General features: G+C 39.9%; 1 protein-coding gene across 2 annotated transcripts in view; it reads left to right on the top strand.

Moving 5' to 3' along the window:
* Positions 1 to 23,473, top strand: part of TOX (thymocyte selection associated high mobility group box) — a 365,646-nt gene that overhangs the window by 228,142 nt on the left and 114,031 nt on the right. For both annotated transcript variants that reach the window (XM_086965783.1, XM_086965782.1), the window contains one exon: positions 971 to 1,213. In XM_086965783.1, coding sequence (XP_086821909.1) covers positions 971 to 1,213 — 243 coding nt within the window. The remainder of the gene's footprint in view (positions 1 to 970; positions 1,214 to 23,473) is intronic.

Genomic DNA, 23,473 nt, shown 5'->3' with positions numbered 1-23,473 from the left:
CATCCTCCCATGGCCACCTCATGCAGTCCCAGTCAAAACACAGTCAAAGAACCTGTTGAACATAAGAAGATAAAGTGCAAGTTACGCTAAATGAACAAACACGGTAGTAGAGGCCCACCTAAAACAGGTCAACTTGAACCAGTCTGTTCTTGAGAGAAGCACAAGAAGTGCAAGGTCTGTGAGTGTTGAAAGAGAAGAAAGACTGCCAACCATGGCGAAAGTGTAGACATTTTGAGTATGCCTCACAAATACCCAGCCCAGGTTGCTCAGATAACGTAGCAGAGAGAGGAAGACCTTCTCCTGGCTGCATAATTGAGATGTTTCAGTATTTCAAAGTGAGTATCGGATCCCGGGGGCATCTCTGTTCCACCATGAATCCAGCATGGATCTGAAAGTGCATAAGTGTCAGCTGCAGACAGTGCTGTTGACTCCATAACCATACAAATAGTTTGCTCTCATGACTCCTTAAATGAAGGAGCCTCATCATACAGTGATATGTTAATAATGAGGAAGGCCCAAAGGAAAAAGATATGCAGAATGAAAGCAGTGTGGGGAATGGGAAACCAAAATAAGAATATGTTTTTTTAGGGATGTGTTCAAGTAAAGGTTCATCCTTCTCTTGCATTTTCCTAATTACCATTTTAGGATTTGTGTTACACACAACCAAAACATTGTGCTTTTTGCGCAGATTTTGCAACCTAGCGAATAATTCACTTGTTTAAACTACCACATTACCTCATTTCATGGCACAATTTCAACTTCACTTTAGTAAATCTACTCTTATCTACAGTAATTGTTTGGAAAAACAGCAGGAAGCACCATACATTTTTCAAGGCAAATAGCTACACAATCATAGATGTAGGTGTTTATGTGTAAACGTTGTTTGTCCAGGTTATAAATTACTTATCTCAGTAAGCATGCATTAAATAATAGAATGTAACAATGATTTGTTTTCCCTCCTTTTTCACAGTCGTACCCTGGTTCAAGTCTGGAGAGTGAAGATTTTAACATTCCACCAATTACACCCCCTTCACTCCCTGACCATTCTCTGTTGCACTTGTCAGATGTGGAGGCTAGCTACCACTCCCTGTGCCACCCAATGAGTCAGGGTGGTCTGCTTCAGTTTCATCCACAAAGCATGGACCTACCTGCAATTACTGTTTCTAACATGCTTGGCCAGGATGGGTCACTTCTTTCAAATTCCATCTCTATGGTAAGTGTTTGTTTTATTTAGCTTTTATAATCTTATATTAACAGGTCTTGCAATTCTACCAATGTCAATGTGTTTTAAGGGATACGTGCTCAAAATAGAAAAAAAGGTTCATCAAAGAGACCAATAGATATTGATCTACTATGCAAAATATGTGATGTCAACTTTTATTTTTTTCTAGTTGTGTAACACCATTATATATTGTATGTTTATATAGTAGGCATGGATGTGTACATGTCTGCCACTTTGTGTGTATTTGTTTGTTTGTTTATTTATATAATTTGTAAAGAACCTAGAACTCAAAGATCCACTTTTTCAGAGACTTTCTGCACTTCATTTAGGGAGCTAGTCACAAACATAAACATATATATTTATCATTGTGACTAGTTCCCCTAGCTGGTCATCAAGCAAAAGTTATAGGTCAGTAAATTCTGTACATATTGCTGCATCTTCCTGTTTTTGGGTACTGCGAGGAATTGAACTCTGGCAGGGCCTTAGGGGCGCTCTGGTGTATACCAGTTAATCTTCTGTATGAAGGAAGATACTTTTATTGTGCAGTGCTTTAAAACATATGCATAGGCTCTGATTAAGGGTCGTTTGTGGATTAGAAGCCAAAGTAACTTCTTTAGATGGCCAGAGATCGAAGTCCTGCATGGTAGTTCAAGCAGTAGCTGAGGTGCTGCATTTTAAACCATTTGTAGAGAGTGTACTGTGGAGGCAGGAAGCCATAATTAGTGTTCACTAGCATAGTCGATGTGCGAGCTGACAATAAGCTCAAGAATGTTAACATTAGAATGCTCAAGTAGAAAAGGAAGTTTAGTCAGTGTTTTCAGATAGAAAAAACAAGTGGCGCATACCTCAACTACTTGAAGTTAGAATTATATTTTATCATCAAAATGACTTCTTACATTTTTTTTACAGTGCGGGAGGGAGTGTGACAGTGGCCGAATGCGTCCAGGGACCAAGTAAATTACCAAATAGGCCTCCTAAAATCACCAACTCTGTTTTGTTTGTGTTCCGTTTCAGACAATTAAGACAATATTACATAAGCATTTGGAAGAGCTACAAAAAATGTCGCCATGGACAGCAAGATCATAACTGAAAAAAGTATTTGAATGTCATTTGTCCCAAATGCTCTTTGATGTGTTGCATTATCTATCTTAAACAGTAAATTAGATATATAAGAATCCAAATCATTTAAATATTCATAGTGAAATTTTGCAACCTTGAACTTTAAGTTCAGGTATTTTATCCTACATTATGTTATGTCATACCATGTCGCAATGTGTAGGTTATGTTGCATTTGTAATGAGACAGACTATGGGCCTCATTACGATGCCGGTCGAACGAGCGTCCAACCAGCATTGTGTTGGAAATGTTACCACCCGACAAGGAGTCTATGATCTTGCTGCCCAAATTAGGATGTGACAGCCATCACGGCAGTCGTAAAGTGCATATTTCCTATTGTGGCTTGTGCTGCGGACTGCAGCACAACTGCAATGGGAAAATTAAATTTTTCAAGCATCCATGCACTGTGTGGCAGGCACCAAGCGGTGCCTGCCTCACAGTGCATGGATGTTCAGACCCCCAGGCCTCAAAGTGGAGGATGGGGGCCCTACTGGGGGCCCCCAAAGTCCATTTCCAATAGCCTTTCTATGTCGGTCGGACTGCCATAGAAAGGCAGTCGGAAACGTGCATTGTAATCCCCACGGCGGTGCCTGAGCAGGCACCACCTCCATTTTGGGGATTACGATCCACCCTCCGCACTGCTCCTTGAGCCTATCGGAGACAGAGCGGATTCCCCCCGTAGGCATCTGTAGGACGGCCTGCTTTTTCATGAAATGCATATCAAGTCACTTAGTAGTAGTTTTAAGTCAAATTTATTGATCAATGAGCAAATGAGCAAACCGTTTTGCTAACAATACTTGGTTGTCCTTCAAAACAGAAGATAAAAGGCCAACCTTTCACATTGCTAATAAGTCCCTCATTGCCTTTCAAAAAGAAATAAGATCTTTCCATGTAAAGTTTGTGCCTAAATTGGTTCAGCTATCCTTTGTTTCTTAACAAATAGCAAAGGCTTTGCGAACCAAATAAATCCCTACGAATCAGTTCGTTGAATATCCTCAAAATAAATGAACTTTTAGGCCAAGAAATTTTTATATGGATTGTAGTACCTGTTTTTTCCTTTTTTAGTCCTGCAAGCTAGCTCCATTATATAAACTGTAGTATTTTCCTTTTGTAGTTTCACTAAAAAGCAAGTGCACTAATACTCTTGCTACACAGTAACCCATCTATGACTATAATGTGCTTTGTAGTTCATAGTATGAGTTTCTCATACCCTTGGATACCATTTTTAAAACATAAAGTATTATTCCTGTCTTTGTTTTCATTATTTTTCCAGTATTTTATTTTGCACCTGTTTTCTAGAAAGTAATGACTTTCTGGTGCTCTTCCATTCTGCATTCAAGTTCTTAACATCTTGGTATTTGAGATGGTTGGCTGTTTGATTTAGACTTTCGTTTGTGTACCTTATCTCATGTTAGGTTTCTAAATTCGTTATGGGCCGTACTCAGCACCTTTAATAATTTGCTGTCACGTTCTTGAAAGACAGCTTTAATCTTTTTTTAACTGTCATGTGTAAATATGAAATATTCGGCTAGAAGCCTTTTAAATATACCATAACTTCTTCAAGTTCAGTTGTTTCCACCTTACTCTTTTCATAACCGACAGTTCCTATATTCCTTAGAACTACAGACTCAAACTCACTTCAAAGCGATTGTTAAGAATATTTAATGTCATGAAGTTATCACAAACTGATGAAATACATGTTCCTTTCTAGAAAGAATGACTACCTGCTTATGAGGCCCCATAAAAGATATATCTTATGTTAGGAATATTTATACAGCATGAACCTGATGCATCTGCAACTAGTATGGCCTTTTAGCACTTGAAGACCATATATTTACAGTCATATGCATTCTTTGCTGTCAGGAGTATGCATTGCTATTGGGATTATCAAGGGCCCCCTGAACTGTAAGTGGTTCAATTCCTAAGACAGGGAAAAACAAGTGCGATAAACATTTCCTAGGCAACTAACAAATCATAAAAACAACAATGTGCGGAGGATTCAACAGAAACAATAAACTAAATGATAAAAAACTATTTGTTTTATTTAATGATTTAAAGATTCATATTATTAAAAGCTTGTCCACCAGAACAGCACACAATATATCTGCACAATCAATACACTTCATGTAATCAAAAAAATACATACACATACAATTACATCTATTAACATTTCATTAAAAAGAGTTGTTATAAAAAAGCAGTAATTATCGACGCGCGTTTCGGCGTATTGGACGCCTTCTTTAGGAAATTACCACAAATTACCTGCAAAAAATTGTAAAAAAATAATAATAATAATAAAAGAAGATGTTAAAATGCAAATACATTTTCAGTACATTCACTGTTTATTTTTTCATCCTATAATTGTCCTATTTCACACTTATGCATTTTGTTCAACTTTTGTCATAACACCGTTATATATAAGATATTATTCAAAAAAGATTTCTATGAAATATATATATGCAGTCGTTTATTTAACAATAAACAAATAATTTTATGTTCCTATGTTGCCTCCATGAATTCAAAACATTTCTCATTATGTGATTATAGACATTGTCTTATTTGAGGACTATATTGCAACTATTCTAATATGGTATCTGGGGAGACCATATGGTTAGCTATCAATGAATAGAGTCTCCCCAGTATGTAGACATATAAAAAACTAATATCAGAACTTACTTAAATTTTCACGTGATAGCTCAAAAGCTTGAATGATTTTGCTATTTTCAGTATCGGATAAAATTCTGCAATGCACAAATTATACTCTCAGGTTTTATCTTATTAATACATGTGTAGTTCCTTGCTTCCTACATAGTGTGTCGTATGAATGATAACTTACTTAGATTTCCCTTAAAATGATAGCGGGATTGTACGAACAGTGTAGAGGAAGCTCTAAAAAAATTAGAAGAGTAATTAAGAGTTAGAATCTTTTACCAATTATTTAAATAAACGAAAAAACGATAAACTAACTAAAGATAAAAGATTCTATAGTATAGAGAACACCTATCTGTATCTTAGACAGGAGTTTTATAAACAAAATCATTACATAGACGAAATGAGACCACAACAACAAAGAGTAAATACTTTCTCAGATACGTCAGATTCAGAAGGTGACAACAGCAATACCTACTATGAATCTTTCATTCTTTTCAAGCTAAACGTAATCAACCTCAGCCTTTTTTAGCCAATTGAGGCACACACAGGAGACGACAGCGAGTCAGATTTCAGACTCAGACCAGAGGAAATTGCCAACCCCAACACCATCACCAACCGCAGGACCCTCAACTCATGCGGGAGACACGCAATCGGCAGTATTGGAAGCAGGGATTGTAATCCCTATTTTCAATCTGTCAATAGTAGACTTAGATGCACATAGTACAAGTCTTTTATCTAAAGGGCTTTCTTATGTGCCCCATTCCCATGTTAACATCTTTGAATTACATCAGGATATTATTTCTTTTTTTCGTGGAATTAGGCTCAAAAAGTTTTTTAATCAAGATGAAGAAAGAGACATGGATTTAGATATGACTAGAACTCTAAGCTTACCGTCTACCTTCAGCCCTTCTTTAGACCAATTGGGACCGGAAGTGGCTGCTTTTGAATTGGTGGTATTACAAAGATTAGAACAGGCATTACGCTTCAGCCCTTGTATAACTTAGAGAAGAACACAGAGCATTAAATTCTTTAGGCAATAATAGTGATTTGGTTATAAAAAGTTGCGACAAGGGAGGAGGCATAGTGGTTATTGATGCAATAAACTATGAAAATAAAATGAGAACCATGCTTAGTGATAAAGCCTTCTATACTACTATAACAGCAAATCCAATGATAGGAATTTCGAAAAAAATACAGGATCTTACACATAGAGCCTTAGTTGATGGAGATATAACAATAAAAGAATTTGAATATTTGAATCACCATAAAGGCAAGACAGCATGCATTTACAGTATGCCTAAAGTGCAGAAGATAACCGTGGACACACCATATAGACTAATAGTATCCACAATTGGTACCAATACAGATCCTTTATCAAAATTTGTTGATCATTTACTACGCCCCCATATCCCCAAAATAACTTCGTATATAAAGGATACGGAAGAAATCATTAACAAAGTTGAACATATAAAATTCGATCCCAACAAAGACTTGTTAGTCACGTTAGATGTAGAATCGCTCTATAATATTATCCCTTTAGAAGGAGCTATGGAAGCAACTAATTGGTTCCTTGAGGAATATAATATATCTTGCCCCAAGTTATTCATCTTGGCTTGTCTTAATATTGTCCTGACTGATAATATAATTGAGTTTGGGCACTCTCTTTTCCGTCAGGTAAAAGGCGTAAGTATGGGCGCATCAGTTGTGCCATCCATTGCTAATATATACATGGCAGCCTTTGAAAAGCGATTTATATACAACGAGATCGCCCCATTTTTTGAGTCAGTCTCCCATTGGTCTAGATATATTGATGATATCTTTTTTATCTGGACCAATGGGATGGGACTCATTACTTGAGTTTATTGACTGGTTAAATGTCACCCATCAGAACCTGAAGTTCACTGCCCAGATAAATGCAGAAAAAGTGGAATTTTTAGATATCCTTATTTTCCATAGTCAAGGAAAATTAAAAGTATGTCTATATGTGAAGCCGACAGCGCGGAATACTCTGTTACATTTTAATAGTTTTCATTTGAGAAATCAAAAACAGAGTATCCCATTTTCGCAATTCTTGCGAGTTAGAAGAAATTGTTCGGATCTGAAAGAGGATATCCCCACCAATTAGTGAGGGATTCATATAAGAAAGCAAGATTTTTTGACAGGGACCACTTGCTACGATCTAAAGTTGCTAAAGAAAAAACTCAGTGCCACCAGACACTCTACATTAGACGCAAAAATCAAACAGATTATTAATGGTAACTGGCATATTCTGAACAGTAATCCGACACAGAATCTCAAATTACCAAAACCTATGTTTGCCCATCGGCGTAATAGAAACATTAAAGATCTTGTTGTACACTCAAGATTTGATGATCAAACAAAAAATAGAAGTTTTGTTCAAAAATCAATAGACAGTAATGTACCAGTAAGAGGAACAATGAAATGTTCCTCTTGTAAGTCATGTAACATGATCCTAGAAGGAGAAATGTTTTCTCACAATGGTTATACCATGCGGGCAACTGAAATGTGGAACTGTAAAACCTCCAACATCATTTATTTTATCCTATGACCATGTGCATTAGGATATGTGGGAGAAACATCAAGACCCATTCAAACCAGATTGACTGAACATCGTTCGGCCATCAGAACAAAGAAGCTTTTATCGCCTACGGTGAAACATTTTCTAGAAATGGATCATAAACCAGAGGAGTTCCAATGGAGAATTCTTGAAAAGATAAGGACCCCAGACAATAAGGGAGGTCTACAAATACGAAAGAAACAGGAGGTATTCTGGATTTTTTCATTGGATTCTTATAGAAAAGGATTAAATAGCGAAATTCCTTGGGAAAACGCTATCATTTAACTATCTGGAGACATTGCCCAGAAGACCTGTGAACAAAAATATAGATTGTCAGATATAATAGGAATAGGTTTATAAATGAGTTTCTAATGGGAATAACTTGGGTTAATATAGTCTTCAATTCAACTATATTAGTTTTAAGGAATACAGATATTCTTTCCTTTGTTGTTCTATATAAAATATTGAGACAGGATCTGTATAGCATGAGAATGTGGACGTCATAAGAACTTTGTTCTTTCTCCTTGAATTAAGTACATCCTAGGATAACAGATTAGTCCTCTGTCTATGTTAACTACCAATCGACAGAGAAAACTATCTGAGAGACATTGTTGTTATAACTAGGTAGCATTGTGCTCTCAATGAAACACGATATTATGCCGATTTTTATCCATTCTTATTATTTTTTTCATAACATCGTTATTCGTTTTTTTACGTAATGAATTATATTCGTATGCGAATTCGGAAAATAATAGATCTAAATGACCGCGTTAGATCACGTGTTTCACCACGGAAATAGAGAGGGGACTATTTAAACACCCGCAATGGAGTATCCGGTTTCTCGGATCTCCACTACCCATGACGCCAGAAGCCGCTGGATACACCGGAGCTAAACTTTCGCTCTACCCGGACGCAGGTATGTTTGGGACAGTTCTTTAAGAATATGACACGTTCATATTGTATTGCTGGCTATATAGTGACTCCCCCCGTTTTTTTATTTATATATATTTCTCTTTTCATATATGTGGCGGGTCGGTAGTAGTATCAGTGCCGGCGTCGGGGACAAACTTGCATCATTAAATTTAAACATCACAAGATCACGCTGAAGTTACGTATTATCATCTATGTACGTGTAGGTATTTATATATATCATTTATCACAAACTATATATTTATATTTTTTCAATGATTAAAAAGCTCTGTATGGCATCAATTTGAATAGATATTCGTGTTTTTAGAATTTTGGACTAGATATATTTTTTGGGGTGAGCCGATAATAGAAATGGGTGAATTTAGGAGCCATGAGTATCTAACTGAACGGAACAGGGCATTTTAACATGTTATATCGAGATAGTCCTCACTATAGATAGGCTGACATAATTAGTGGGTGTATCTATGAACCACTAGCTGTAGTCATTGATATCCCCTAATTATTATAAGGACCGCAAGGCACAGGGAGGGATAAGATAGTAAAGCAAAGACAGTGCCAGGAAAATTTCGAGGATAACATATGTTGTCTTCATTACCAATAAACATAATTTCCTTTTTTATACAGTTTTTGGCATATAATCTGAACCTTACGAGATGCTCAATTAGCTCCGGGACAAATCGTCAGATATAACATTTTAAGGTAATACAGATAATAACATGTTAGAATATAGCAGTCTATTCTCGTTTTTTTCGATCTCAAACTGTTAATAGTTTACGCATAAAATTAGATCTGAGAATTGTGCGAGCAAATCGAGCCTTTAGATATCTATTACAATGTGAGATGACACAGAGAGTATGTTTTGAATATGTTCTGAATTGTATTATCTTACTTTCAGTAACAGATGTTTTAAAACATGTCTTGAAAAATGTATCAAATCACCAAGTCTTTTTTGAAAATAACTCAGACATACTTCTTTTTGATCAGGTTTTCACTTTATTAAAGTTGTGAAACTGATATATATTTTTTCTATTCTTAATTAGTCTATCGTTACTGGTCCCATGTATGATGTCAGAAATTGTGGAATATCTTCTCTTCTTGGCCAACCATACTGATTTTAGGTAAATAAAAATAAGTGCAACATAAACCTATGAAATTGAAATAACTGAACAGATGATACAAATTAAAAAGCTGTATTAATTTCTATCATGGCAAGAAGAAGGAGGTCCCTATTTAAGGAATCTTTAATTACGGTTCTAACTACAATCCCGCTATCATTTTAAGGGAAATCTAAGTAAGTTATCATTCATACGACACACTATGTAGGAAGCAAGGAACTACACATGTATAAATAAGATAAAACCTGAGAGTATAATTTTTGTATTGCAGAAGTTTATCTGATACTGAAAATAGCAAAATCATTCAAGCTTTTGAGCTATCACGCAAAAAATTAAGTAAGTTTTGATATTAGTTTTTTATATGTCTAGACACTAGGGAGACTCCATCCATTGATAGCTCACCATATGGTCTCCCCAGATACCATATTAGAATAGTTGCAATTGAGTACTCAAATAAGACAATGTCTATAATCACATAATGAGAAATGTTTTGAATTTATGGAGGCAACATAGGAACATAAAATTATTTGTTTATTGTTAAATAAACGACTGCATATGTATTTTTCATGGAAATCTTTTTTTAATAATATCTTATATATAACGGTGTTATGACAAAAGTTGAACAAAATGCATAAGTGTGGAATAGGACAATAATAGGATGAAAAAATAAACACTGAATGTACTGAAAATGTATTTGCATTTTAACATCTTCTTTTATTATTATTATTTTTTTTTTACAATTTTTTGCAGGTAATTTGTGGTAATTTCCTGAAGAAGGCGTCTGATACGCCGAAACGCGGGTCGATAATTACTACTTTTTTATAAAAAAACTCTTTTTAATGAAATGTTAATAGATGTAATTGTATGTGTATGTATTTTTTGATTACATGAAGTGTATTGATTGTGCAGATATATTGTGTGCTGTTCTGTTTGACAAGCTTTTAATAATACGAATCTTTAAAACATTGAATAAAACAAATAGTTTTTTACATTTAGTTTATTGTTTCTGTTGAATCCTCTGCACATTGTTGTTTCTATGATTTGTTAGTTGCCTAGGAAATGTTTATCGCACAGGAGTATGCACTGCCACACGGTTCTGGACAGCTTGAGAACCAGTCGAAGGAGATGCTTTATTTGAAGTTGCCCACAACAATGCTGGTGGTAATGCAGGGTTCCCAGTTGTTTTAAGAAGACATGCTTATGCTGACACGGTTTATAAATGCGACTTTGATAGTATCACATTGACTTTTTGTTCCCCTTTGTTATTGTAGTAGATGCCATTTTTTGAAGGGTATGAGATGCATACAGAAGGGACAAACAGGGTTAATGACAAGGGAAAGGGAATTTTGTGTGTGTTGCGTTGAGAGCCACATGCTGTAGAAGGTTTGCAGTTGGCATTCTGACGAGTGTTTAGAAAACAAGATCAATTAAACCAACATAGAACCAGTAATAATCAAAGATGTGCATTTGCTGTCTTTGCTTGGCCATCCAGACATGGGAGGCATGAATTGCAAGAAGTTTAATGTTGAGATTTCCCGAGGATCAATCCCAAACATTATTTGAATCACTCACCCGCAGAGCCCAGTGAAGGAAGCTGATGTAAAGAGTTTGTCCATGTGTCAACTACTAAAGAAGTATATTCAAGCAGGTATTTAGTATTTTCCAATATGCATTTCCATCTGTGCCAGATCACAAATTTAAATAAGTAGGTAGGTTACAAAATAATAGATCATAAACACTAACACAGAACTAAACTAGAACGAGGAACACAATGCTGGTGAAAAACATTCAGACACTCAAACGTGTGGAGAAAGTAAGAAAACTGGTGGATTTGCCACCCTGTTTGCTGAGCCACAAAAGAAATCCATAGAAAAGCAGGTCTGTGGCTTTGAAGAACCATTTCCTAAAGCTAAATTTCCATAAATGCATCCGAAAAAGCAAAGTTCATTTATTGCTTTACAGAATGTAAACTAAGCAACTGGAAATTGTTAATACAGAATTTTTGCATTCTTGATAACACCTTAGCATTCACAAATTCAGAGACAGGGGCATCTATGCAGCTGTTTTCAGGATTCTACCTTGAAAAGCAAGCGAATGCCAACAAACTGCTCAATTTGGATATATTCACATACCTCTTGTGGGTAGGTAAAAACCTTGAATACACTTAACTTGCAAATTTAGGTGAAAATCAGGAGTTAAATCCCCCTAATTAAGGGGGTTGTAGAAGATCCTTTATTGAAAAGATTCTGCATGGAAAAACAAAAGAATATAAATGTGATAAACACACATTTGCATTCAATTTCCATATGCATATTTCCTTGGCTGGAAATGATATGTATGTAGGAATGTTTTCATGTATGTATGTATGCAGATGTGTGTAGCACACCCATAGATGCAAAGCAGCAAAGTGCTGTTTATTTAGGGACTTATTTTTTGTATTTACTGTGCATCTTAATATTCAATAGTAACTACATAGATTCCCATGGGTACCCTTCAATTCTTTCAGAATCCAACAGAATTCACAAATTTCCTGTAAACATAAAATTGGTCATGTGTGAGCAATTGGCAATCCCTTATTCTCTACCTTTTGTTAATTGAGCCCTAAACCATCATCAATGGATTACTGAATAAAGTTGACGGCTTGTCAGAGGTAAGACATAGTCAAAGGCTTCACTAAATGTCACCACCAATCTTCCGCTGTTCTGTGTGTCCAGTGATTGGTCATCAGTATTTCACTGGCATATAATCCAAGATTCAGAAAGAAATGCTCTAGCAATGAGGTGAGAGCCGTTTTAATATTTCCAAAGTTTTCCAGTCTCAGAGATATTGATAGACAGTGCATATATGGGTTAAAAGAGTTCCCTTTGTTAAGCAAATTCTGGACTATGTGCTCATGAATTTTGGATCGCACCGACTACATATACTTTTAAGGCAAGGTAATCACATCATGTATCTGGTGACTTAGATTCTCAAGGTTCTTTGTTCTTATTTCACAATTCATGGCAAGATTTATTTTTCCATTTACTAAGTACTTTCCGCATGATACTGACCGGTCTAAACCAGAGGCAAATTTAATTTCTGCCATGCCTAAATAGGAAAAAGAAATCCAAAAGTATAATCAATTTTCTTTATTTATTCCCAGTGAAAATGATAGTGGATCATGGTTGGTATCTGTTATGAAAGCCATGTTCACAGAAAACATGTAGGTTTTCTATTTCCCGTGCTTGGCTTCCAATGTCTTTAGGAATAGATGAGTTTTCCTTGGCCGACTGCAGGATTCAGATTCCGGGAAAATTACTTCAGCGATGAGGTCTATCACTCAGTCGGGCTTAGCTGTTTATATTTCATAGATGATGATAAACTTTCACAAAATTGAACCACCGGTTTATTGGATACTAGTACATGTCAGAAGTAAATATCCTCCCATTTCTTTTCTTTTCATTTATTGGCTTTAAAAGAAAGACAATTTATATTTTACACCCTCCAGTAGATTTTGGACAGTAATTTTAGAAATTATATTCCTCATAGAAATGGAAACAAGTATGGATTTCCTGAAAAATATAAAATATTGTGATGAATGATTTTTCCTCTTACTCAAAAGCTGAAATTGATATTAAATGACGTAAAGGGACCCAGCTGTAAGGCCAATAAACCTGTCTTAATGGAGAAAGAGTAATGCACCGCTCTTTGATAACGAGTCGGAGTAATGGTGTGTGGAAGTCACCCTCTGTATCCTAGGCTTACAATTTAGAACCCAAGTTTGTCTTTAAACACTAATGTTCCCAGACTGACATTAATACCACTAGTTTATGGATTCCACAGCTAAACAAGACAGACATTCTGCCCAGCAAGGACAACGATTTGCCTCTCTCAGAGAACTGTGAACACAGGGCCTTGAGAGCTTGTAGATTATCACAATGAATTGCTGAACAAGAGGCAGGTCTGAAAAGTCTATTCTTAAAACACAACCTAGTTCTCAGGACACTGTCCTCAATAAGGTAGTTCAGAAGTCAAGAGAGATCTGGAAAGTAGGATAGACAACCCATTATGGGCGCAACTAAAGGGTTAAATTTACTAATGTTTTAAGCGGGTGCTTGTGTAACGTATTGCAATGCAAAACGTAGCATCTAATTATTGTAGATTTTAAAGGCCTGCTAGTGCAGCACAAATTTGTATTATGCTGCGCGAGTGTCCATGCAAATACATTTCTAAATATCATTGTAAACAGTGAATATGAAACTAATCAGGTGATTCATGTAATTACAACTGCAGATTTTTTGCAAATCTGTGTTTGCATTTAGAGATTCACAATCCAAGCTGCCAGTTGACAGGTGACCAGTTACATTTTCTGGTTAGCCCACAGTGCATTGTAGGGAAAGTAGGTACTCTTCTACTTCTTCAATATGCATTAGCCCTCATACACCATCTCTGTGGATCTCAGCACGCTCCCAACTTTTCATCCATGCCATCCTCTAGTAGAAACCTTAAACATCTGTATGTTAGTAGTAGAAATGTAATTCTATATTTACAAGAGCAGTTGAGTATGGGACTTGCAATGCCTTAAAGGGAAATGTTGTCTCTTGGCTTTACAGTGACATCCTCTGTGGCTGTCCTGCTCGTGCATGTTCCCAATCACACATTTTGTGCTGGGGCAGATGACAGTATGATAGGCAATTTAAATAATAATAATAATTTGAAAACACACAGCACATGCACAAACTGACTTGATGAATCAGTGCATGTGCAAAATATGATTTCTTTTTCCATTGGCTTCACAAAACAGGAAGAATCTTTTCTAAATTTGACGCAGGATATTTATTTTAGTGCTACCAAAATATTTTCAGTCACTAAATCACATTGGTGCACATATTAGAAGCTATCCTCATATTTACAAAAAAAACTAAAGTGTGCCTTTTTCCCTTAAAATGTGTTCAATATTTTTGTTAGGTAAACCTAGCAAGTATATCCAAACATCAGCAATTACAATGTATATGAATACTTTTAATGCATCATTTAGTGAAAATGAGCTACATTTTAGACGGATAAATGTTGCCAATCAGTGCCAAGGCGTTGTGTTATGTACTAGGGGACGGCTGTGGAGCCCTTGAAGTCCTCAATGTGATAGGAAGAACTGTCAGTGTTTCTTCTTTGTTTGATGGGCAGGGTTGCTTTTCTAGGACAGGAAGTGAAACAAGTGACAGAGTTGTCTGAGCAGATGAAGGAAAGCGGTCTCCTTTGTCCAGGTACCTTGACAGGTTGATATTTAGAAATCCTCAGTTATCTTCAGGCAATTTAAAGATATGTTGTTTTGTGCAATAGGGACTTTGTGAACCTCACCTAAGCCTAGATAGATGGCGGGACCATCATAGTACTGCTATGATGAACACAATGTGCAAAGAGTGTTTAAGTAACAAACAATGGAAGCCGTGAACCGCTAGATTCCCTTCACTGTTATGCGGCAGAGGTGTACTGAGAAAAGATACAGGTTTGCGAGGATTGCCTCGAAAGTGAGGGTATCAATTAAAAGACCTTTCATAAGTACCTTGCGTCTTGTAGCCCCACAAAGCGTCCCCAGGTAATAGAATGGGCTAAATGCAACCCAAAGACCACAAAAAAATTCACATGGACTGCCTGCATTATAATTCTATCAAATGTGATTCCAGGGATTGAGACACTTCCACTAAACAAGAGGGGGAAGATAGCAGAATTATGCCCATCTCCTCACTGGACCTGTTTGCAGCATTTACTGATATGACTGGCAGGCCCAATACACTGCAAACCTCTCTAACAGTGAATGTGGGATGAAGCCTAGCATTAGTCAATGTGGAGACGCTTCTTAAGTGAGGTGGTGCCCTGGACCATTTAAAAGGGAACAACCTGGTGAGAATTCATTAAGCAAAATCTGCATTTCACCAGTTGTACTCGCTAACACAGTGTTTAAGTGTGTATTCACTAGCTATCCTAATATCCTCGAAGGAATGGAGTACTGTACATAGCAATGAGGAAACATAGGAATTATGCTAGCAGAAATATATTATTCAAATTCATCTACAGTGGTACATGGTGTGCTTTTCGGCATGTGCCACTATAGATGATTAAGGTGGTACTCGATGTATGGCACTCGGGCCGCTGGTTGCCCGGCAGACCTTTTATTGTTACCTGCAGACCTTTCTTTGAGAATTGATAACACAGGAGCATAGAGGTAAAGCAGTTCGACTTCAATTTTTTTCACTGCTACTGCTGTTAGCCAGGCAACATCGTTTAGTGATTCTGTTGTTTTTTTATAGTCGGTTCAGCTTGTTTTATGAGCAAGGCTGCCCTTCTCATGAAACAAGCTAAAATGACTGTCGAAACAAATCCCAGTATCAGAATACAAAGAATCTATTCTGCAAGGGTACATTTGTTTGTACTCTTCTGGCTGCGAGCTTTCTTTCTACAGCCTGTTAAGCTTGGACCATCATTAAGGCAGGCCTGCTCATTTTTGAAAGCTTTGAGTTGACTGTGGAAGGGCGTAGAAAAGGTATGGGAACTGTGACAGTAGCATAACTGGGTTTGGTTAGTGTGATGAGGTCCCTTCCAGGTTTTGTATTTCCAGTCTGGTACCTGCAGTAATTTTTATTTTATAATAAATTCAGCAATACAGGCAATAGAGTGCAAAGAAATGTCCTGTTGTGGGTAAACTCCTCATACATGGAAATGGTAAACCTGATAGTTTTGGATCAGTCTGTTTGCTTCATGTCTATCTCTCTGGCAACATTTTGCAGCTGGGATATGTTGCTGGTACTGCATGCAGTAATTATAATTCTTGAATGTAACTGAATATAATACTGTACTGAAGGTAATAGTTTATGCCGCTATGGCTGTTTCTCTGCCCTGGGTCAATACACTTTGCGAAGAAGTGTCACTCGAGGTGTCATACATAAATTATGAAAATGTCACAAACACATACAATGCAATCATGGAAATTACACGAGTAAGCAGGCTGAAAACTTGTCAGCCCTGTAATATGTGTACATGCATTGTTTTGGTGGAAAAGCTCTGTTTCCTTGCTATAGACTTCATATGTTTTTGTGTCACTGCAGGTTCCCTGACTTAAATCCTAGTTGTTGCACTGGGATAAAGCGATGCGTATTGATAAAATTGAATTGAATCTCATCTTGTGATAGCAACCACAGTGAATATGCAGTTTATAAATCCCTTACACACAGTATACCACAGACTGCAAAAATTAAAAAAAGGTATAGGTTTCGTGCAGTTTAGCCTATAGCCTGTAGGCTGCTACAAAATGTGCAAAACGATTGGAAAGGATGCATTTTCTCATAATCTTTCGAAAAGAAGCGTTTCTTTTCTGTCCTCGTAATTCCCCACCCCACGCTGTCTCGGTGGGTTGCTGTCTCATCCAGGCACACCCCACACTCGTTTGTGAGTGTCCATGTCATAGGAGAAGCGCGATTCCTGCTTTGCAGCCAGAATCACGCATGCAGGGTGCATGCCAGATGTTATTCCAAATTCCTGGTGCATAGATAGGGAAGGCTTGTCTCTTGTGTTTTTCCTTTTTTACATTTCCTGGTTCCTTGTGCTGCTCTGGTTGCCTGGAGCAGTGCTTTTCTCCATCGTGTGTGCCGGTGCAATGATCAGCACCATGTACAGCATCGCATTTTTTTTTTACAAATGGTTAATATGTTCACATAAGTGACCTAGTGCTGAAAAGAAATATTATTTCCACAACTCACAAACAGTGTGAAGGTCGAGTGCCTTTCATGTGGTTTGCAGAGTGCGATTAAGCTGCTCTTTGTATTGGAAGTACAACAGTTTTGACAATCCGCCCATGCATACAGGCTGTACACGAGATTGGAAACTGCAGCCCATATTTCTATGGGTCTATAGGGAGAGCAGCAGAGAAGTGAATTCAGATGCATTAGAGCAGCATGAATTTCTAATATGTTGCTATTATGGAAAGGGCTACTGGCATATTGAATAATGCAGCTTTCAGAGCCGAGCTGAGTGTTATTACAAGCAGCCTGATTGCTGTTTTTAAAATAAATGTTTAAAAAATATTACCGAGGCACTTTCTTTTTCATGTAATGCATAAAACATGGAACAATGGATTTTAGCTCGGGATCTTAAAATACGCCAAAGAGCAGGTGATGTCAGCTCCAATTCTTTTCAAAACCCAGTGATAGAAGAAAGCGTTTGAAATTAAATGGATGTCGCCACACTGTATTTCTTATAAAACTGCAAAGAAAGAAAGGCTTGGCTCTGCCACCGTCGACAGACTAATAAAGGCCTGAAATAATTATTCAACATATTCCAGAATACATTAAAAATTATCAATGGCAGCCTGGTTTGTTCTCGTAGTGTGCCACTGCAATGTGGCCATGCAGGAGAGATCCTACTTAATGGTTTCCTTCGAGCATCTTTCCTCCAGGATGGAACCACTAGAATGCCTTCGTCACTGGGTGATTTGCATTTCTTTCCAGTTTCCAGCTGCTAGCTTCTTCTTGCCAGCTGGTTGCATTCTGCGTTAGATATGAAATTCGCCTGTGGTCTAGTGACTGACCGCAAGTGCTGCGTAGTGCCGGCTGTTACTCTTGAGGGTAACTTACAGATACCCACCAGCAAGATTTTTCTTGGGTGAAAAAGGAAGATATGAAAACATCTTTGGTTAAGAGTTGTGCCGTTTTAGACACATTTATAAGATCGGACGCAGGTTGTTTCCACACTGGTCAGACCCCACCCCACTTACTCAAGTGCCTCGTGGATATTGGGGAGGCAAGTGAGCAGAGACTTTTGACCTATACCTGCCCATGTACAGCCATGTTCATCATCCAGCTCCCCCCCCACAGTGCCCTGATAAGCATTGGTGGGTGGAGTAGCAAGGGGAACAACGCTTCTACCCTTACCCCTTCACATCCTCCGCACGCCTACTTACCGAATGCTGCAAAAAATTCCTGCAATATTCACCCTAATTACCTACCCCAGCCCTTAGCTAGGATTTTGTGCACGGCTCTTCACTGAGTGTGTTTTTACTTCTCAAGTGAGCGTCTTCTGTAAAAAGAAATGCGTTAAGACATACATGCCAAACCTCCCGATCCAAGCGGAAGACTAACGTTTTCAAAGCTAGTCTCCCACCTCCCGATGTTTGCTTGTCTCCCACCTCCCGCTTCCTGCTTGTCTCCCACCTCCCGCTTCTTGCTTGTCTCCCACGTCCCGCTGTCTCCCACCTCCTGGTTCCTGCTTGTCTCCCACCTCCTGCCTCCTGCTTGTCTCCCACCTCCTACCTCCTGCTTGTCTCCCATTGTCTCCCACCTCCCGATTCCTGCTTGTCTCCCACCTCCTGATTCCTGCTTGTCTCCCACCTCCCGATTCCTGCTTGTCTCCCACCTCCCGATTCCTGCTTGTCTCCCACTTCCCGCTTCCTGCTCGTCTCCCACATCCTGCTTCTTGCTTGTCTCCCACCTCCTGGTTCCTGCTTGTCTCCCACCTCCCGCCTCCTGCTTGTCTCCCATTGTCTCCCACCTCCCGATTCCTGCTCGTCTCCCACCTCCTGATTCCTGCTTGTCTCCCACCTCCTGATTCCTGCTTGTCTCCCACCTCCCGATTCCTGCTTGTCTCCCACCTCCCCATTCCTGCTTGTCTCCCTTCTCCACATTCCTGCTTGTCTCCCAACTCCTGATTCCTGCTTGTCTCCCACCTCCCCTTCCTGCTTGTCTCCAAACTCCCGCTTCCTGCTTGTCTCCCACCTCCTGATTCCTGCTTGTCTCCCACCTCCCGCCACCTCCCGATTCCTGTTTGTCTCCCACCTCCCGATTCCTGCTTGTCTCCCACCTCCTGATTCCTGCTTGTCTCCCACCTCCTGATTCCTGCTTGTCTCCCACCTCCCGATTCCTGCTTGTCTCCCACCTCCCGATTCCTGCTTGTCTCCCACTTCCCGCTTCCTGCTCGTCTCCCACATCCTGCTTCTTGCTTGTCTCCCACCTCCTGGTTCCTGCTTGTCTCCCACCTCCCGCCTCCTGCTTGTCTCCCATTGTCTCCCACCTCCCGATTCCTGCTTGTCTCCCACCTCCTGATTCCTGCTTGTCTCCCACCTCCTGATTCCTGCTTGTCTCCCACCTCCCGATTCCTGCTTGTCTCCCACCTCCCCATTCCTGCTTGTCTCCCTTCTCCACATTCCTGCTTGTCTCCCAACTCCTGATTCCTGCTTGTCTCCCACCTCCCCTTCCTGCTTGTCTCCAAACTCCCGCTTCCTGCTTGTCTCCCACCTCCTGATTCCTGCTTGTCTCCCACCTCCCGCCACCTCCTGATTCCTGCTTGTCTCCCACCTCCTGATTCCTGCTTGTCTCCCACCTCCCCATTCCTGCTTGTCTCCCACCTCCCACTTCCTGCTTGTCTCCCACCTCCTGATTCCTGCTTGTCTCCCACCTCCCGATTCCTGCTTGTCTTCCACCTCCCACTTCCTGCTTGTCTCACACCTCCTTGTCTGCTACCTCCTGCTTCTTGTGTGTAAATGTGTGTAGGCATTTATATAGCGCACTGCTACCCGTAGGCGTCCTGGCGCTTCGACCGCCGCGAAACCCTTACTGGCTTCCCTGAGAGATGGTCCCTTAATGGGTATCTCCAGGGTGAGACCAGGCATCCCCGGCGGTCTGGGGGGCCGTTAGTGAAGATGAGGCAAGCTAATGCCCAGAGTTGCCGAGTGTGATCGCTGATCAGAGTGGGCACCGAGGCGAGAGAATTATCGAGTCCGCTGACCCTGGTCCAGAAACCTGCCGCGCCGGGAATCGAACCCTGGTCCTGGTCCCGGTGCTTGTCTCCCACCTCCCGCCTCCTGCTTGTCTCCCACCTCCCGATTCCTGCTTGTCTCCCACCTCCCGATTCCTGCTTGTCCCCCACCTCCCGCCTCCTGCTTGTCTCCCACCTCCCGCCTCCTGCTTGTCTCCCACCTCCCGATTCCTGCTTGTCCCCACCTCCCGCCTCCTGCTTGTCTCCCACCTCCCGATTCCTGCTTGCCTCCCACCTCCCTCCTCCTGCCTGTCACCCACCTCCCGCTTCCTGCTTGTCTCCCACCTCCTGCTTCTTGCTGGTCTCCCACCTCCCGCCTCCTGCTTGTCTCCCACTTCCCGATTCCTGCTTGTCTCCCACCTCCCGATTCCTGCTTGCAGAAACTCAATTCAGATTTCCGAATCATGATCTTCTGGAAACAAGGCAGCTTGGGCTCGGAAATGTATATCCTGAGCCAGAAAGCTTTGCCCTTAATTCTTGGAGGGGGAGATTAGAGGGTGTGACAGGCCATGACATTTAATTGTTGCCAGTTTTAAATATCACATTGCAAAAAAGAGTTCAGAATTCTGTTTTTGTTTGCGCTATTTATTAAATTGCCCCAAAAAATGCTGATTGTCCCCATACATGCCTATTGACCAATTCACACATACTGCCTGTGCTCAGTCTAAGTCAATGAGGAAACAACATTCTCCCGACTATTTAAAAAAAAAAAATCTCTCCTTGCCTGCTCTAAAATGTTGGCATGTATGGTTAGAGGACTTTAAAAAGAAACTTGTTTATAGGTTTGCAGAGTACGTGTGGGGGACGTGGAGGTGTGGCCCTCTCGTTGTTTATGACAGAGGTGTAGAATATTTTATATATTTGAAGAAAAAATATATGACTAATGTCACGGCGTGGGTTCTGAGTGTCGCATTATTTGTGTGTGTTTGTGCGTTTCACATATCTGCCGGCCCGCATGAGTGCTCGTCTGTTTTCTACTGCATGATGTTTACCTGTTCGTTTTTATCTAGTGAGAAAGTGGTTGTGCAAATAGGTACGTTCCTGCCCGTGGATGTTTGTGACTATCCCCGTACACCAACCATTAGATCATTGAAGCAGCGTTAACAAACTACCTGAGTAGGTTTATGGCCCGGAGATAAGCTTTGTAATAATGTTCACATTAAATAATGCAGCACCTTACACTGTTCTACGCTGTCAACACATTTCCGCGCAATATGAACTGTTTTGGAAGAATCGTGGCAATTGTCTTAAACATGCATGGCCGTCAGACAAACAAAGCCCTCGCGCGGTAGATTTCCTGTGATATTCTGATTCACTTTAAATGAATGCAGCGTTTGTCGTATAGAATCGTAATTTCCTCTCAGGGTGCACTGTGCATCACAGACTGCGCGCGCCTCCTTCAGCGATGATAAACATTCTGGTACCCACAGAGTGCCCTGACCTCGTGCCAAGAAACACACGGTCTGCCTGGCGTTTCCTTCCTCCGATCACTGCCCCAGGCTCTGGAGATGTATATGTGGCAGGTTACCATAGATCACGGTGTGAGATTTCCTTTACTGTTTTCATTCACGGAGCACCGTGAATTAGGCACTCAGGTCGTACAGCAGAGTATGTCTTGCTGCAGGCAAGGACTTAATTCCATGGGCAGGAGCATTATTTAGTTCCTAAAGAACAACAACAAAAATATTGTGCCTTTTAGGGATGAAAAAGAAAGAATGTGGGTCTGTTTTTAAAAATGCTTCAGGGATACTGCAGAGGCCCAAATCCCAGGAAAATATATGCACGGTCTCATCAAGGCGACTTGATGAAGGAATGAATTATCATGCAAATTAGAATTCTAAATAGTGGAACATATTCAAATCAATAATTTGAATCCGTACTGCAATTAAGAGCTTGCAAATATATGGTCATTGAAACACAACTACAATGTCTGTTTCAGCTATTGTTTTGGTGGGCAAAGCACTGTTTCAAAATCATCTTGCGAGCACATTTATATTCAAGGATTTGAAATACTGCATCAACCTGCTCCCTCAAATAAAAACAGACTGCCATAAACCACCGTTCATAAGCAAAACTAATACCACCACTAACAGAAGTGACACTCAGGCAAACATGCCTTTGCACAACATTCCCATCTGGCACGCCTCCCAACACCCATCTGTGGAATCTCTAGCCAACATCACAAATTCTCTACATGTCACCACGTGCAAAGATAACGCGTAGCATCGTCCTCCATTATGTCTGCAGCTCCTGACCCCGATATTCGCACCTCCTTGATCACAAACTCCTCCCTTCAGACTGGCAACTACCTTGTTTCTTTAAGAGCTCCCCATTTTGTCTGCATTTCCAAAAATAAAACCTGACCTAGATAATTGATCATATTATCAACAATTTGCCTTAATCTCTTTCCTGGTGAATATCCTCTCAGCAGTAATCTCCTTCCAGCTCCAACGGCCAAAGGCCACTAGCTGCTTCGGCCTTTATTACCCTGAGCAACCACCCTTCGTGTGGCACTAAAAGAGTTGTACAAGTGGTAATGTCCTGAGGAAATCTAACCATGGATCTCGCCGCCTTGCGGTACATCTGCATCTTTTAACACAGAAAAACACCACTTATTTGCATCCTTTCAGTCATCATACAGATATGAGTTGGTTCAAAATTGTCCTTCCCGACATGTACATGATTCTCTTCTATTAGACTTCTGCATGTACTTGAACTCAGTTGCGTACAGTGTTTCAGACGTTGCTTTAGCGTCCATGGTGTTTACTCTGTATGGTGCGTCCTGAGGTCTGCTCTCTCCACAACACATCTTCTTTTACCATTGTAATAATCGGATTGCACCATACCTCTAAGAAAGTAATCAGCCAATCACTTTCAGCATCTCAGAGCTAAACTAGACATCATGTCATCCACATTGGATACTATTCATCTATATGAAGCGAACAAAAACGAAAGAGAGTTGGTGCTCATCAGTGGTGGTGTGCAAGTTCGGATCTTGTCCTGGCCTGCCAATCTGAACTTCTCTCTTATTCTTTGGCCAGTAGCCTTGGCTTCAAGATCAATTCCACCACTCCTCCG

The sequence above is a fragment of the Lissotriton vulgaris genome, chromosome 4_1 (genome assembly GCF_964263255.1).
Source record: "Lissotriton vulgaris chromosome 4_1, aLisVul1.2, whole genome shotgun sequence".
NCBI lineage: Eukaryota > Metazoa > Chordata > Amphibia > Caudata > Salamandridae > Lissotriton > Lissotriton vulgaris.
Note: the sequence above shows the minus strand (reverse complement) of the source record. Positions and strands in the feature narration are given on the sequence as shown.